Source organism: Moschus berezovskii, chromosome 21 (genome assembly GCF_049115385.1).
Source record: "Moschus berezovskii isolate FMDL1 chromosome 21, NW_MosBer_1.0, whole genome shotgun sequence".
NCBI lineage: Eukaryota > Metazoa > Chordata > Mammalia > Artiodactyla > Moschidae > Moschus > Moschus berezovskii.
Window position 1 is genome coordinate 42,867,431 of NC_142480.1, and position 16,075 is coordinate 42,883,505.

General features: G+C 45.9%; 1 protein-coding gene across 2 annotated transcripts in view; it reads right to left on the reverse strand.

The window, feature by feature from the left end:
- The window catches only part of IL16 (interleukin 16), a 108,946-nt gene that overhangs the window by 69,772 nt on the left and 23,099 nt on the right, over nucleotides 1-16,075 (reverse strand). For both annotated transcript variants that reach the window (XM_055417957.2, XM_055417958.2), the window contains exon 2: nucleotides 8,839-9,251. In XM_055417957.2, the coding sequence (XP_055273932.2) occupies nucleotides 8,839-9,251 (413 nt within the window). The remainder of the gene's footprint in view (nucleotides 1-8,838; nucleotides 9,252-16,075) is intronic.

Consider the following 16,075-nt stretch of genomic DNA (forward strand, 5'->3'; position numbering starts at 1 on the left):
AATTCTCTTGACACCAATGAAAAACTGAGAGACATCAACCAAGAACTAGAATTTTTTTTAAAGAAACAAACGGAGGTTAGAGAACTGAATATAAGAAACTAAAAAAAAATAGCACCAAGATAGCTCATAATTAAACTTCTGCAAACCTGAAGACAAAGAAAGAAGTTCTTAAAAAAAAAAGAGAGAAATGATACACTGCTTCCTCCCCCCAAAAAGACCAAGTCAAAAGACAGGATTCACAGCTGAAAACATGGAAAGTAACAGGAAAGGAAACAATATTTTTCAAGAGCCGAAAAATTCATGCCAACTATAAATCCCATATTCATCGAGATGAAAGACCCTTCAGAAATGAAGGGGAAATAAAGATATTCTCAGAAGTAGTAAAAACTAAAAGAATGTGTGGCTAGAAGATGTACCCTTAAAGAGTGGTTTAGAGAAGCTATCCAAATAAAAAGAAAATAATAAAACAGCTGAAAACTTCAGAAAGGAAAGAACAGCAGAAGGGTAAAAGGGTTAGTCACCCAGTCGTGTTCAACTCTTTGTGACCCAATGGACTCATGCAGGAGCTCACCAGGCTCCTCTGTTCATGGAATTCTCCAAGCAAGAATACTGGAGTGGGTTGCCATTCCCTTCTCTAGAGGATCTTCCCAACCCTGGGATTGAAGCTGGGTCTCCAGCATTGCAGGCAGATTCTTTACTGTTTGAGCCACCAGGGAAGCCAAGGAGTAAACATAATAGATTAGTTTTTCCCTTCATGAGTCTCTTTAACCATATTTTATGGTTGAAGCAAAAGTTATAATGTCATCTGATGAGGTACTCAAAGGATGTAGAGGAAATATTTAAGACAAGGCAGAGTAAAGGGGTATAAATGACTTCAGTTTTCATTACTTCACTCAAAACAGGAAAATGTTGGTACCAATATGGTAATATCCAATGCATGTAGAATATGATAATATAGAAACCACAATGAAAATTATAGAGATATACTGAAGAATTTTATAAATAAATCAAAATGGAACCCTGAAAAGTGTGCAAGTAATCCACGGGGTGGGGGGGGGGCAAAAGAAAAGCAACGAAGGAACAAGAAATAGAGTGAAGAAACAGAAAACAAATACAGTAAGTCCTTTACATACCAATGAGTCCCATTCTGAGAGCGTGTTCATAGATACAATTTGCTCATGAGTTCAACAAAGTTAGCCTAGGTACCCAACTAACACAGTCGGCTATATAGTACTGTACTGTAATAGGTTTATAACACTTTTCACCCAAATAACACATTCAAAACAAAAACAAAAAATAAGCCATTTAAAATCTTACAGTACAGAACCTTGAGAAGTACAGGAGTACAGTACAACAGCAGGCACACAGGGGCTGGCATCATCGAGAGAACAGGCAGGAAGAGTTACTGACAGGAGTAGGGAGAGGAGGTGGGAGATGGTGGAGCGGAAGGGTCGTCGGCAGTAGGAGACGGAGGGCGAGCTGAGACGTCATTCACACCTGATGTTGATGACATAGGTTCTGGTAACTTGTTGGATTAAATTCTATTACCCTCTTGCTTCCGGATATCCTGGGCTTGAAATAAAGATCCTGCACTACTGTTCTCTACATAGTCAGTCAGTCCAGTTGCTCAGTTGTGTCCGACTCTTTGCAACCCCATGGACTGCAGTACACCAGGCTTCCCTGTCCATCACCGACTCCCAGAGTTTACCCAAACTCATGTCCACTGAGTTGGTGATGCCGTCCACACAGGACTGTACAGCAAAACTGCACACAAGCACAACCACTTGTAGGGGATGCACGCACGTGACAGTGTGCGCCAGACACGGGAACTGACTCATGCAATGGGACACGAGCACGCACGTTTGCATCTTCGAAAGTTCACAAGTTGAAGGTTTGCATGTGAAGGGGGACAGTAAGGTGACTTACTGTCATGAAGTGGCAGACTTACGGCCTAACATCTTTACCACTGAGCCACCTGGGAATCCCAGTAACCAGGGGGCTGGATACAAAGAATAAGGAGAAGCTTTAGGTGGTTTGAAATGTACATATGAAGAGCCACAGTGAAAACGGAGTAGGAGGGCTTCCCTGGTGGACCAGTAGTTAAGACTTTGCCTTCCAATGCAGAGCATGTGGGTTTGATCCCTGGTTGGGGAGAAGGGGATGACAGAGGACAAGGTGGTTGGATGGCATCACTGACTCAAGGGACATGAGTTTGAGCAAGCTCCAGGAGTTGGTGATGGACAGGGAAGCCTGGCTTGCTGCAGTCCATGGTGTCGCAAAGAGTTGGACACGATTGAGCGACTGAACTGACTGGTGAGCTATGTTCCTACCTGGCCCACGGCCCCAAAACAAAACAGAAAACAGAAGCAATGCTGTAACAAATTCAATAAACACTTTTAAAAAATGGTCCACATTTAAAAAAAAATCTTTTTAAAAGGAAAAAAACAAAGGAAGAACACAGAGTAGGAAAGATAGATGGTTTACTGCTACTTCACAACACCCCTTCTTCTCTCTCTTTTCTTTCCACCAAACCCCTTTTCCCTAACCAAATGTTGTCCTGTCAGAACTCATGAAATTCAAAAGACCAGCTTCCAGGCAAATAGCTCCAGATGTCCTTGACAACAGAAACAGCAACCAGAAATCACGTGACGTTTTGGAGGCAGCAAGTGCCCCAAACCGTACCTGTGGGCCGCCCCTCCCGCTTCCTGCACGTGGACCACCTAGGCTCCCTCCCCATTCTCCCCCCACACTGGGGATGCGGCTGGCTCTGTGGGAGTCCTGGAGCCCTGAGCATCCCTCCCAGGGGCTGCTCTCAGTCTCCACAAGCTGCTCTTCTGTGGCAGGAAGGGGCAGGCGGCCAAAGGATTGGGTTTCCCACTTGCCAAGGAAGCCTGGGCCTCAAAGCCACAGGCTGAGCAGGCTCACAAGGCAGCTAAATGAAGGGACCCGTCTGCTCCCGGAGGGCCCTGACGGCCCTCTCTCCACCCGACAGCACATGCCAGAGACTCAGACGGCTGTTCCAACCTCAGTGCCTCCTGAGTCACTCTGCGTGCGTGGTGACTTGCCCTAACCAGTAATTTGAATTCATAAAGAGAAGCAGGGTCTTCCACAAAACGAAGGCTGTTCCCATGTGGATCAAAGCATCCTGAGTCCTTTTAGGAAGGCGGTCCCAAAGGGAGGACCTGCCTCAGGTCTGGTCTCATCTGCTGCCGCCCTATTCCCAAAAGGAGTGTCCAGTGACTCTAGACCCCAACCAGTAGGAATGCCAAAAGCAATGTCCAATGTAAACCCATGGGTTGGTCCAAAAAAAAAAAAACACCAATGCAAGCTCAGGCTATGTCAATAGAAGCTCAACGTCGAGGGTGGCCTCATTATGTTCATTTATGCAACCATTCCTTCCACAAATATTTACATAGAGTCACTACCATGAGCCAGTACCCAATCTCATCCAGTGCCATGAAGAGCGCCAGCTCTCAGATGGATAAACACTGCTTCAGGCCTCTTTGGTGATCTGCTAATACTTAGCCAGAGAGAAACTGAGAAACGAATGAGATGGGAGGGGTCAGACTGCATCCAGAGACCTTGGTGTCCCCAACCCCATAATCTCTCTCCCCTGGATTTATCCAATCAAGAGCAAATAATACCACTCTGTGTACAGTCTGAGGCTGGAGAGACGCCAGGGTGGTTACTTCCTAGACTGGAGAATTGCCGGTGTCCACGTGCTTGCAGGTAAGACCGCTTGTGGTACTGGGCAGTGCAGGGGGTAGAAGGAGAAAAAGGAGCATGGCCGGTGGCCAAGAGCCAGGGCCCCCACATCCTAGTGCAGAACACTGAGAAATCCAAGAGCAGGGACTGCTCTGGTGGTCCGGTAGCTAAGACTCTGTGCTCTTAATGCAGGGGGCCTGGGTTCGATCCTGGCCAGGGAACTAGATCCCCACATGCCATAACTATAAGACCCTGTGGGTCCCAACTAAGACCTGGAGCAGCCAAATAAAATAATATTTTAAAAAAGAGAGAGAGAGAGAAAGAAATCCAAGAACTTATTTGACCTTGGTTGTCCAAGTACTTGTGTTTGTCAAGGGAGAAGGATAGAACATATATCTTAAAAAATATTTTACCTTGATTTATAACTTTAATGTTTTTAATTTCAAAACAAAATTTTACTGGAGTATAGCAGTTTTACAATGTTGTGTCATATTCTGCTGTACAACAAAGTGAATCAGCTATACATTCACATTTCTTTGTTCAGTTGCTACGTCATGTCTGAATCTTTTTGATCCCATGGACTACAGCATGTCAGGCTCCTGCTCAAATTCATGTCCATGTGGATTTCCTTTTTGGATTTCCTTTCCATTTAGGTCACCACAGAGCACTGAATAGTGCTTCCTGTGCTCTGCAGTGGGTTCTCATTAGTTAGTTATCCATTTTATACACAGTATCAGTAGTGTATATATGTCAATCCCAATCTCTCAGTGCATTCCATATTCTACTTAAAGGGCATTAAAAGATACTCTTTCCATTTGGAAAAAGACAGTGGGTCTGGAGTAGCCCAGGGGTCTGTGCATTCCTCCCTTTGAAAAGTCTAGGTCTATGAAATGTTTGCATCTTGTTTTATGTCCCTGGATATGTCCTAGTTTATAGTCCATGGGAACTTGAATAGAATTTGTATGCTACTGTTGTGTGAAAACTGTATAAATCTTAATTATGTTGAACTGGTTCACGGTGATTTTCAGGTCTACCACATCCTTCTACTTTTCTGTATATTCATTCTATTAATTTTTCAGAGTTTGATACTGAAACCCCAACTGCTGTGCTGCTAAGTCGCTTCAGTCGTGTCCGACTTTATTCAACCCCATAGACGGTAGCCCACCAGGCTCCCCCGTCCCTGGGATTCTCCAAGAAGAAAACTGGAGTGGGTTGCCATTTCCTTCCCCAGTGCATGAAAGGGAAAAGTGATAGTGAAGTCGCTCAGTCGTGTCTGACCCTTAGCGACCCCATGGACTGCACCCTGCCAGGCTCCTCTGTCCATGGGATTTTCCAGGCAAGAGTACTGGAGTGGGTTGCCATTTCCTTCTCTGGAAACCCCAACTAAAAATCTTAGTTTATATACTTAAAAAAATAATTGCAATATATAGTAGAACTATGTGTAACTTTGTTCTGTATTTTCCAAGTCTCTTTTAAATGCGTTACCATACTTTCATAATTTAAAAAATAGAAAAGAAAGATAAAAAAAGAAATGTTCTTAGTCCAAACTGAGATGTTATATAAGTAATATGCCTGGTTTCAAAAGACTTAGGACAAAAAAAAAGATGTAAAATACTTTGATAACTATTTGATAACAATTTTACATTAATGAAATAATGTTTTGGATGTATTGGATTAAATAAAATATGTCTTAAAGTTTTTTTAAAAGAAAAGTCTATAAAAAATAATAAAAAATAAAGTCCAGGTCTGATACATTGAGTTTCTATTTACTAGCTTGGGGAATCTGACTTTGAACACTCTTTCCCAGGGCTCTGGATGCTATCCTGAAGAAGAAGTTCCTTTGGACCCTCAATGCACAGCGCAGATCCAAATGTCTGCTTCAGATTCTACACGTCCCTGCCCAGCTCTGGCACATCCCTGGGCGGTCGTGCCAAACACAACACATCCAATAAGGCTTTTATTCCTTTTTTCAGTTGGCTGTTTATCTAACTTCCTCTTTTTTAATTTTCATATTAGGCGTTTCTGGAGACAGGCATGATGTCATAGGGCCTCTTTCCAGACGTTGTTTTGAAATCAGTGTAACCATGGCATTGCTGGAGGCTGAGGAGTCCCCCTGGGCCAAAGGAGTCACGCCTGGGTGCAGGGCAGGGTAGGAGCCAGGGCAGGGAGTAGCGAGTCCCTGCAAAGAGGGACAGGGCAGGGGTGTTCCTGAGGACACAGAGGCTCCTCCAGGAAAGGACACTGGGACCAGCTGTCAACTTGGACCTTTCTGCCCTGGCACTTTTGATACAGGACGGTGGCTCAGATGTTAAAGAATCTGCCTGCAATGCAGGAGACATGGGTTTGATACCTGGGCCGGGAAGACCCCCTGGAGGAGGAAATGGCAACTGACTCCAGTATCCTTTCCTGGAGAATCCCACGGACAGAGGAGTCTACAGTTCATCGGATTGCAAAAATGTCTGACACAGCTTAGCGACTAAACAACAACAACGTGCATGGTGGGTTTTCTTGTGTAAATACTTATAACTGTATCCTCATAAAACTCATCTGAAATATGTATCATTACTAAAAGTCTCCATCTCATAGATGAGCAAACAGGCACACAAAAAGTTACAGCAATCAATAAGGACCTACTGTGTAGCACAGGGAACTTTTTCTCAATATTGTGTAACAACCTAGATGGGAAAAGAATTTGGAAAAGAACAGATACATGTATGGGGCACTCATGGTAAAAGAATCCACCTGCCAATGCAGGTGACATAAGAAACACAGGTTTGATCCTTGAGTCATGAAGGGATCCCCTGGAGAAGGAAATGGCAACCCACCCCAGTATTCTTGCCTAGAGAATCCTATGGACCTCTAGAGGACCCCGGCAGGCTCCAGTCCATAGGATTGCAACGAGTAGGACACGAGTGAAGAGACTGAGCACGCAGATACATCTGCGTGTGTAATCTCTTTGCTGTAAACCTGATACTATCAATATTGTAACACAGTTTATCAACTATGTGCTTAGTTGCTCAGTCACGTACGACTCTTTGCAACCCCATGGACTGAAGTCTGTCAGTCTCCTCTGTCCATGGTGATTCTCCAGGCAAGAATACTGGAGTGGATTACCATGCCCTCCTCCAGTTTATCAACTATACTTCAATATAAATTAAAAAAAATTTTTTTAAAAAAGGTAAAGTGAATTTTCCAGGAGCACACAGTTTACTAATTGGGAAAGTTGGACTCAAACCCAAGCAATCAGACTAATGAGCCCACACCTCCAGCCCCTAGGCTGTACTTCATCCCCCTGCCCCTGAAATACAAATGCTGCTGTGAACTCCTTCTTCCCTGGAAAGGGTCAATGAGGTAGAACTGTGAAAACACCGTCTAAACCAAAGTATTTAGTGGACATGTGACTCACAGAGAGACGAGAAGGTGAGGCTTGTCCCGGACCCCTTGCCAGTCTCCTGTCCTCTGCCCATTCATCTGGCCCCCCCAGGTGTCCAGCATCCTGCCGCTAGACAGGTGCCCAGAACATAGCTCCAGACACACCATTCTGCGCACGGAGCCCATGCATCAGCACTGGGGCCTCCTCACTGCTGCATCTCTGCTCATGCATTTCCCTCCACCTGGGAGTCTCTCCCACCCACCCCTGTGCTGTCAAATCCTATGTCCTTCTGGTGGCATCTCACCTTTTACTGGTCATTTCTGCAGCTCTGAATATTTCCTATCTTAGAACACACCATCTTCCTTCCCTGGGGTTGGTCAGGGCAGAACTTGCAGTTAAACTTGCCACCTTTCATCCTTCCACAGACAAATCATGCTGGCTTTGCCTTGAAAGTAAATACCTATCCTGACCATCCACAGTACCACTGCCATGGCCCTCTCAGAAAAAGTACATCACTTCTGGCTTGGGTTATGGTCGTAGATCTGCTCACTGGCCTCCTCAGGCTCCACTCCCTGCTCAGGAGCCAGAGTGCTTGTTAAAATTATTGAGGTGGCTCAGTTGGTAAAGAATCTGCCTGCAAGAGACCACCTGCAATGCAGGAGATGCAGGTTCAATCCCGGGATTGGGAAGATCCCCTGGAGAAGGAAACGGCAACCCACTCCAGTTCTCTTGCCTGGGAAATTCCATGGACAAAGGAGCCTGGCGGGCTACAGTCCCTGGGGTCGCAAAGAGTTGGATATGATTTAGCAATTAAACCACCAGCACCCCTGCTCTGTCTTCCCATGTTTTCCCATCCTTCTGAGAGTAAAGCTCCATGTCTGGTGGACACTGGCTCCCACCCCGACTCCATCCTCTCCACTCCCCTCTTCCCCGGATACCCTGTGCACACTCTACCTATTCTCTAGAACAGCGCCTAACCTGGGTTGGTACTCTGTAAACATTTACTAAATGTACCCATGGCCTTCGCTGGTGGCTCAGATGGTAAAGAAACCATCTGCCAATGCAGGAGACCCAGGTTTGATCCCTGGGTTGGGAAGATCCCCTGGAGGAGGGCATGGCAACCCACTCCAATATTCTTGCCTGGAGAATCCCATGTGCAGAGGGGCCTGGCGGGCTACAGTCCATGGAGTTGCAAAGAGTCGGACATGACTTAGTGACTAAGCACAGCAAACCCTACTTAGTTTCCCCTATCCTGCTTCCCTGTGTCTCTGCTGACCACCCCTCATTCACACCTGTGTTGGAACTGGCAGGGGGCACCTGGAGAATGTTCAAGGTTGGCATTCCAGCGCAGACTCACTCAGCCTGTAGTCCTTGCCCTGCTCGACATACAGGCTCCTGCCGGGTCTGGGAGTCAGCTTCTATTAATATCAGGCTCTCAACTGGTGTGAATCGAGCTGCCTGTCTGGAGACATGACCTCCCCAGTGTATAGCACCTGGCATTTTCCAGCAGGGATCTAGGCTCAGTTTACCTGGGTGGGGGGCTTACACAGTGCCTCCATGAATCCCTCAGGCAGGAAGGTCAACTGTGCTTGATTCATTGTTATCGTTTCAGTGGGTGCTGCCCCAACCTCTTCCCTGCTCTTATTCAGAATGCGAACTCGGTGCCTCCCTGACTTTGGACTAGGACGACGTGCTGACTTTCATTCACGGCCCCAGGAGCCACCGGGGACTCCTCCCACCCCACACACACCCTGGCGCACCTTCATGAAGAACATCCTCCTGCAGGCCTTGCCTCGATCGTTCCCAGCTGCCTGGAGTTGTGTGGCCTCAGAGGACAGTGTGAGGTCAGGAATGCTGCGGGGTGCGGCCTCTGACGTGTCTGCCAGCTGCACGGATGAGTGGAAAATTCCCTCCTTGCCCTGGCCCAGGGAAATCTCAAAGGGGTCAGGGTATCTCTCGTCGGGGCTTGAGCTGTCATCGCTGGTCTGGGCGTTACAGAGGATCAGGGAGCGGGAGATGGACCGCAACTTGGTGGATTTTCTGCTCTTTCCGGAACGGCTGTGAGGCTCCATCCTCAGGGAGGAGGTAAAGCTGCCCTTCTTCCTTTCCTGATCTCTGGCCTTCGGCTGACGAGTGGTGACTGGACTGGGTTTAGCCACCACTTCGTGGGTTCCTGGAGGAGAAAGGAAATGGAAAGAGGCAATGGGACTTGCTGCAGACAAGTGGAGTGAGACACAAGTCCTGGAACAGAGCCACGATGTCCGTGAAGCAGGACAGATGGAGAGATCATCATTCAATGTGACTGGCCCTTCCAGGGTGCCGGCCACATGGAGGGATCAAGTGTTTACCACACCCTCCTGAAACTCCAATGATTTGGCCACCAGATGTGAAGAGCTGAGTCATTTGAAAAGACCCTGATCTGGGAAAGATTGGAGGCAGGAGGAGAAGTGGACAACAGAGGATGAGATGGTTGGATGGCATCACTGACTCAACCAACATGAGTTTGAGCAAACTCTGGGAGATGGTGAAGGACAGGGAAGCTTGGCGTGCTGCAGTCCATGGGGGTCGCAAAGAGTCAGAGACGACTTAGCAACTGAACAACAACAATCACTCTCAGGCTCACGGAGCCCAGAGCTTCTCTTATCCAAACCCTCCTTCTACCCACAGGGACACTGAGACAGCGAGAAAGGGGTTCAAAGGCAAAGCCACGAAGAGCATTCGCGGGACAGTCAGCGATCAGAACCGGGTAGGAGTTTAGAGATCACAGAGACCTGTAAGACTTTTAAATGTAAAAGCCATTCTTCAGACAAGAGTGTATGAGGTACTCCAGTCTATAGAGCAGGTCAGAGTGAAGAAAGGACTGGGCTGAACCTGCCAGTCCCCTTCTGCTACCCCTGGTCACTCCTGTAGCATCTCCAAGTAAACCCGGGAATTCAGAGCCCAGGCTGAAGATTGCTGATGTCTATGCCCTCAATTTCAAGATGCTGCTGCTGTTTAGTTACTCAGTCATGTCTGACTCTTCGGACCCCATGAACTGTAGCCCACCAAGCTGCTCTGTCCATGGGATTCTCCAGACAAGAATACTGGAGTGGGTTGCCATTTCCTTCTCCAGGGGATATTCCCAAACCAGGGGTCAAACCTGTGTCTCCTGCTTGGCAGGTGGATTATTTACCACTGAGCCACCTGGGAAACCCAATTCCCAGATAAAGAGCCTACAAGGAGGTTGGGAGGCTCACCTAATGTTGACCCACCAGGCTTGTTTTGAGTATAAAAGAAGGTGAATCTTAGATGGTTCATGTCAAAGGGCTTAGCACACAACAGGTACCTGGCAAACCTGTGTGCCCTTCCCCAGGACCAAGGTCACATCTGGTCAGTATCTCAGCCAGCCTGAGGGTCTCCTCTGTCATCTTTCCCCATGGGATCAAACCCTGGGATGAGTCAAAAACTGGCTTTACTCATCAGGTCAACAGCATCACTCTCAGCACAGCTCAGCTCTGCTTCACTGAGAAGTGCCTGTCACGGATGCAGGCATGAATCCTGTCCATGAGGCAGGTGGTTAAAGGGGCTCTGATGCTGCAGAGTTCTGACTCAGGCCCAAGCCACAAAATACAGCCTGTTGCCAGAATAACAGACTGTGGGATGCTCTTGGCCCACGGGTACTGCTGTTGGTGCACAGCTAGTACAGAATAAGGAAAAGCAGAGGTCTTCCAGCATTTCATCATGAAGAAACCCTTTCACATTATATAATCTCCCCAAGAGAACATCTTCTTGAACCAAGACAGTGTTTTTCAATACCCAGGTGCATTGTATTGTTTTCTCTATTAGCATTTTAATTTTATCAATTTATCTACCAACCTCAATGGCTCAGTGATAAGGAATTTGCCTGCAATGTAGGAAACACAGTAGTCGCAGGTTCAATCCCTGGTTCAGGAAGATCCCATGGAGGAGAAAACGGCAATGTGCTCCAGTATTCTTGCCTGGCAAATCCCATGGACAGAAGAGCCTGGGGGTGGGGTGGAGGCCACGGTCTATGGGGTCACAAAGAGTCAGACATGACTGAACACACACGTACATGTCTATAGCAACCAATAACAAAGAATCAAAATGAATGAATGGAAAACTATTTGAGAGTGTGCCCGATATATCAGGCGCTCTTCTTGATGCTTTAGTATAAATTAACTCAGTGGGCTTCCCTGGGGACTCAGTAAACAAAGTGAAAGTGAAAGTCAGTCGCTCAGTCCTATCCGACTCTTCGTGACCCCATGGATTATACAGTCCATGGAATTCTCCTGGCCAAAATACTGGAGTGGGTAGCCTTTCCCTCCTCCAGGGAACCTTCCCAACCCAGGGATTGAACCCAGGTCTCTGGCACTGCAGGCAGATTCTTTACCAGTTGAATCACAAGGGAAGCCCAGTAAAGAAACCGCCTGCAATGCGGGAGACGCGGGTCTAAGATCCCCTGGAGAACAGAATGGCTACCCATTCTAGTATTCTTGCCTGGAGAATCCCATGAACAGAGGAACCTGGCAGGCTACAGTCCACGGGGTTGAAAAGAGTCAGAAATGACTGAGCAATTAACACAACTAAGTATTGGTCCATTTTATCAAACACCCTCTTGCCAATATCCCAAAGTCCTGTACTCTATGTCCTTCCATCTAGAAAACAGTTAAGTCCCCTATATACAAATCAGTTCTGTTCTGAGAATGTGTTGAAAAGTCCAATTTGTTTATAAGTCCAAGTTAGGTGAGGTACCCAGCTAACATGATTGGCTATAGAGTACCGTACTGTGTTGAAAGTGTTAGTCGCTAGGTCATGTCCTATTCTTTGTGACCCCATGGACCGCATCCCACCAGGCTCCTCTATCCATGGGATTCTCTAGGCAAGAATACCGGAGTCGGTTGCCATTCCCTTCCCCAGGGGATCCTCCCAACCCAGGGAATGGACTCCAGTCTCCTGCATTGCAGGCAGATTATTTACCATCTGAGCCACCCGAGAAGCCCCTACTGTACTGTAATAGGTTTATAATACTTTTCACACAAGTAATATATAAAGAAAAAACAAAAAAAAATAAAGAAAATTTTAATCTCACAGCACAATAACTTGAAAAGTACAGTAGGATCAGCTATATCACCACTTCTTTTACGCTTGCTTCTGGACATCCTGGGCTTGAAATAAAGATGCTGCACTACTGTCCTCCACACAGGACTGTACGCGTACAGTAAAGTACACACAAGCACAGCCACGTGTAGAGGATGCACACACATGACAGTGTGCGCCAGAGTTCACAAGTCCATTTGCCACCCATTCCTACCTGTCCATACCCTTCATAGTGAAACATGAGCCCTCCTATGGAGCACAGCCAATCCACCCATCTGTTTTCTGGATTCCACTCCTCAGTTCATTCAGACTTAAAAACAATAAAAATGATGGTATCTATGGTCATAGCTTCCCTCATAGCTCAGCTGGTAAATAATCCACCTGCGATGCAGGAGACCCCAATTCGATTCCTGGGTCGGGAAGATTTGCTGGAGTAGGGATAGGCTATCCACTCCAGTATTCTTGGGCCTCCCTGGTGGCTCAGATGGTAAAGAATCCTCCTGCAATGTGAGAGACCTGGGTTCGATCCCTGGATTGGGAAGATCCCCTGGAGAAGGGAAAGGCTACTCACTCCAGTATTCTGGGCTGGAGAATTCCATGGACTGTATAGTCCACGGGGTTGCAAAGAGTTGGACATGACTGAGAGACTTTCACTTACTCACGGTCATAGCAAACACCTTCTTCCAACAACATAAGAGACTCTACACATGGATATTACCAGATAATCAATATTGAAATCAGACTAATTATATTCTTTACAGCCGAAGATGGAGAAGCTCTACAAAGTCAGCAAAAACAAGATCAGGAGCTGACTGTGGCTCAAATCATGAACTCCTTACTGCAAAATTCAGACTTAAATTGAAGAAAGTAGGGAAAACCACTAGGCCATTCAGGTATGATCTAAATCAAATCCCTTATGATTATACAGTAGAAGTGACAAATAGATTCAAAGGATTAGATCTGATAGAGTGTCTGAAGAACTATGGACAGAGGTTCCTAACACTGTATAGGAGGCAGTGATCAAAACCATCCCCCAGAAAAAGAAATGCAAAAAGGTAAAATGGTTGTCTGAGGAGGCCTTACGAACAGCTGAGAAAAGAAGAGAAGCTAAAGGCAAAGGAAAAAAGTTATACCCATCTGAACGCAGAGCTCCAAAGAATAGCAAGGAGAGATAAGAAAGCCTTCTTTACTGATCCGTGCAAAGAAATAGAGGAAAACAACAGAATGGGAAAGACTAGAGATCTCTTCAAGAAAATTAGAGATATCAAGGGAACATTTCATGCTAAGATGGGCACAATAAAGGACAGAAATGGTATGGACCTAACAGAAGCAGAAGATATTAAGAAGAGGTGGCAAAAATACACAGAAGAACTGTACAAAAAAGATCTTAATGACCTAGATAACCACAATGGTGTGATCACTCACCTAGAGCCAGACATCCTGGAATGCGAAGTCAAGTGGGCCTGAGGAAGCATCACTATGAACACAGCTAGTGGAGGTGATAGAATTCCAGCTGAGCTATTTCAAATTCTACAAGATGATGCTGTGAAAGTGTTGCCCTCATTATGCCAGCAAATTTGGAAAACACAGCAGTGGCCACAGGACTGGAAAAGGTCAACCAAAGAAAGTCAGTGCCAAAGAATGCTCAAACTACTGCACAACTACACTCATTTCACATGCAAGAAAAGTAATGCTGAAAATTCTCCAAGCTAGGCTTCAATAGTACGTGAACCGAGAACTTCCAGATGTTCAAGTTGGATTTAGAAAAGGCAGTGGAAACAGAGATCAAATTGCCAACATCCGCTGGATCATTGAAAAAGCAACAGAATTCAAGAAAAATATCTACTTCTGCTTCATTGACTATACTAAAGTCTTTGACTGTGTGGATCACCACAAACTGGAAAATTCTTAAAGAGATGGGAATACCAGACCATCTTACCTGCTTCCTGAGAAACTTGTATGCAGGTCAAGAAGCAACAGTTAGAATCAGACATGGAACATGGACTGGTTTCAAATTGGGAAAGAAGTATATCAAGGCTGTATATTGTCACCTTGATTATTTAACTTATATGCAGAGTACACCATGTGGCAGCATATTAATAAGCAGAGACATTACTTTGCCAACAAAGGTCCATATAGTCAAAGCTATGGTTTTTCCAGTGGTCATGTATGAATGTGAGAGGTAGATGATAAAGAAGGCTGAACGCCAAAGAATTGATGCTTTTGAACTGTAGTGTTGGAGAAGACTCTTGAGAGTCCCTTGGACTGCAAGGAGATCAAACCAGTCAATCCTAAAGGAAATCAACCCTGAATATTCATTGGAAAGACTGATGCTAAAGCTGAAACTCCAATACTTCGGCCACTCGATTTGAAGTGCTGACTCATTAGAAAAGACCCTGATGCTGGGAAAGATTGAAGGCTGGAGGAGAAGGGGACGACAGAGGAAGAGATGGTTGGATGGCATCACCGACTCAATGGACATGAGTTTGAGCAAGCTCTGGGACATGGTGAAGAACAGGGAAACCTGGTGTGCTGCGGTCCATGGAGTTGAAAAGAATCGGACACGACTGAGCGACTGAACGACAACAAAAACAACACTTATTTAGTGCTTATGATGTACTGTTCTAATCGCTTTACCATTTAGTTCTTGTAAAATCTACTGTAGACTCCATCAACATCCTAATTTTGCACACATACACACACACAAAAAACGGAATTCATGGGGACTTCCCTGGTGGTCTAGAGGCTAAGACTCTGTGCTCCCAATGAAGTGTGCCTAGGTTCACTTCCTGGTCAGGGAACTAGATCCCACATGGCACAACTAAGAGTTTGCATGCCTCAACTGAAGATCCCACACACTGAAATGAAGATCAAAGATCCTCCATGCCACAATTAAGACCCAGTACAGCCAAAAAATAAGCAAGAGTTTTTTTAAAAAGATAACTGAGGCACAGAGAGGTTAGGTCAGTTTCCCAAGATTGCACAGCCAGAACTCAGTGAAAGCAGGAATTTAAGCAGCCAGTTTGACTCTGGGGCCTGCATCTTTGCCATGGTTCTGCACAGCCATTGATTAGTGTCTCTCTTTAACCTCAATCTCTCCCTCTCTTCTGGATTTTATCTTCAGCATGTGAACATACTCATATTGTCCATCTTTGAAAAATTACATGTTGTATCTACATCCTCTTCTTGTTACCTGCCTCTCTTTATCCCCTTCATATCTTCCCCTCACTTTTTAAAAATTATTAACATGAGATCTGCCAGGCTTCCCTGGTAGCTCAGTTGCTAAAGAATCCACCTGCAATGTAGGAGACCTCAGTTTGATTCCTGGGTCAGGAAGATCCCTTGGAGAAGTGATAGGCTACCCACTCCAGTCTTCTGGGGGTTCTCTGTTGGCTCAGATGGTAAAGAATTCGCCTGCAATGCGGGAGACCTGGGTTTGATCCCTGGGTTGGGAAGATCTCCCTGGAGGAGGAAATGGCTACCCCCTCCAGCGGGAGAATTCTTTCCTGGAGAATTCCATGGACAGAGGACCCTGGTGCGTCCATAGCGTCACAAAAGAGACACAACTGAGCGACTCATTTTTCACTTTCACTGCTACCTTAACAGACTTTAAAAAATATTCACTTATTTATTTGGCTGCACCAGGTCTCAGTTGTGACATGCGGGATCTTTAGTTGCTGCATGTGAACTCTTAGTTGTAGCATGTAGGATCTAGTTCCCCGATCAGGGATCAAACTCGGGCTCGCACACTGGACCAGCAGCGAAGTTTCTTAACAGATTTTAAAGCATACAAACCAACACTGTTAACAACAAGCATGGTTTTGACAATGGACCATTCTTCGGCCCTTCCTCTTCCTGAACAAAATGTTTTACACTCTGTACTTTCTGCCCTCAGGCTCA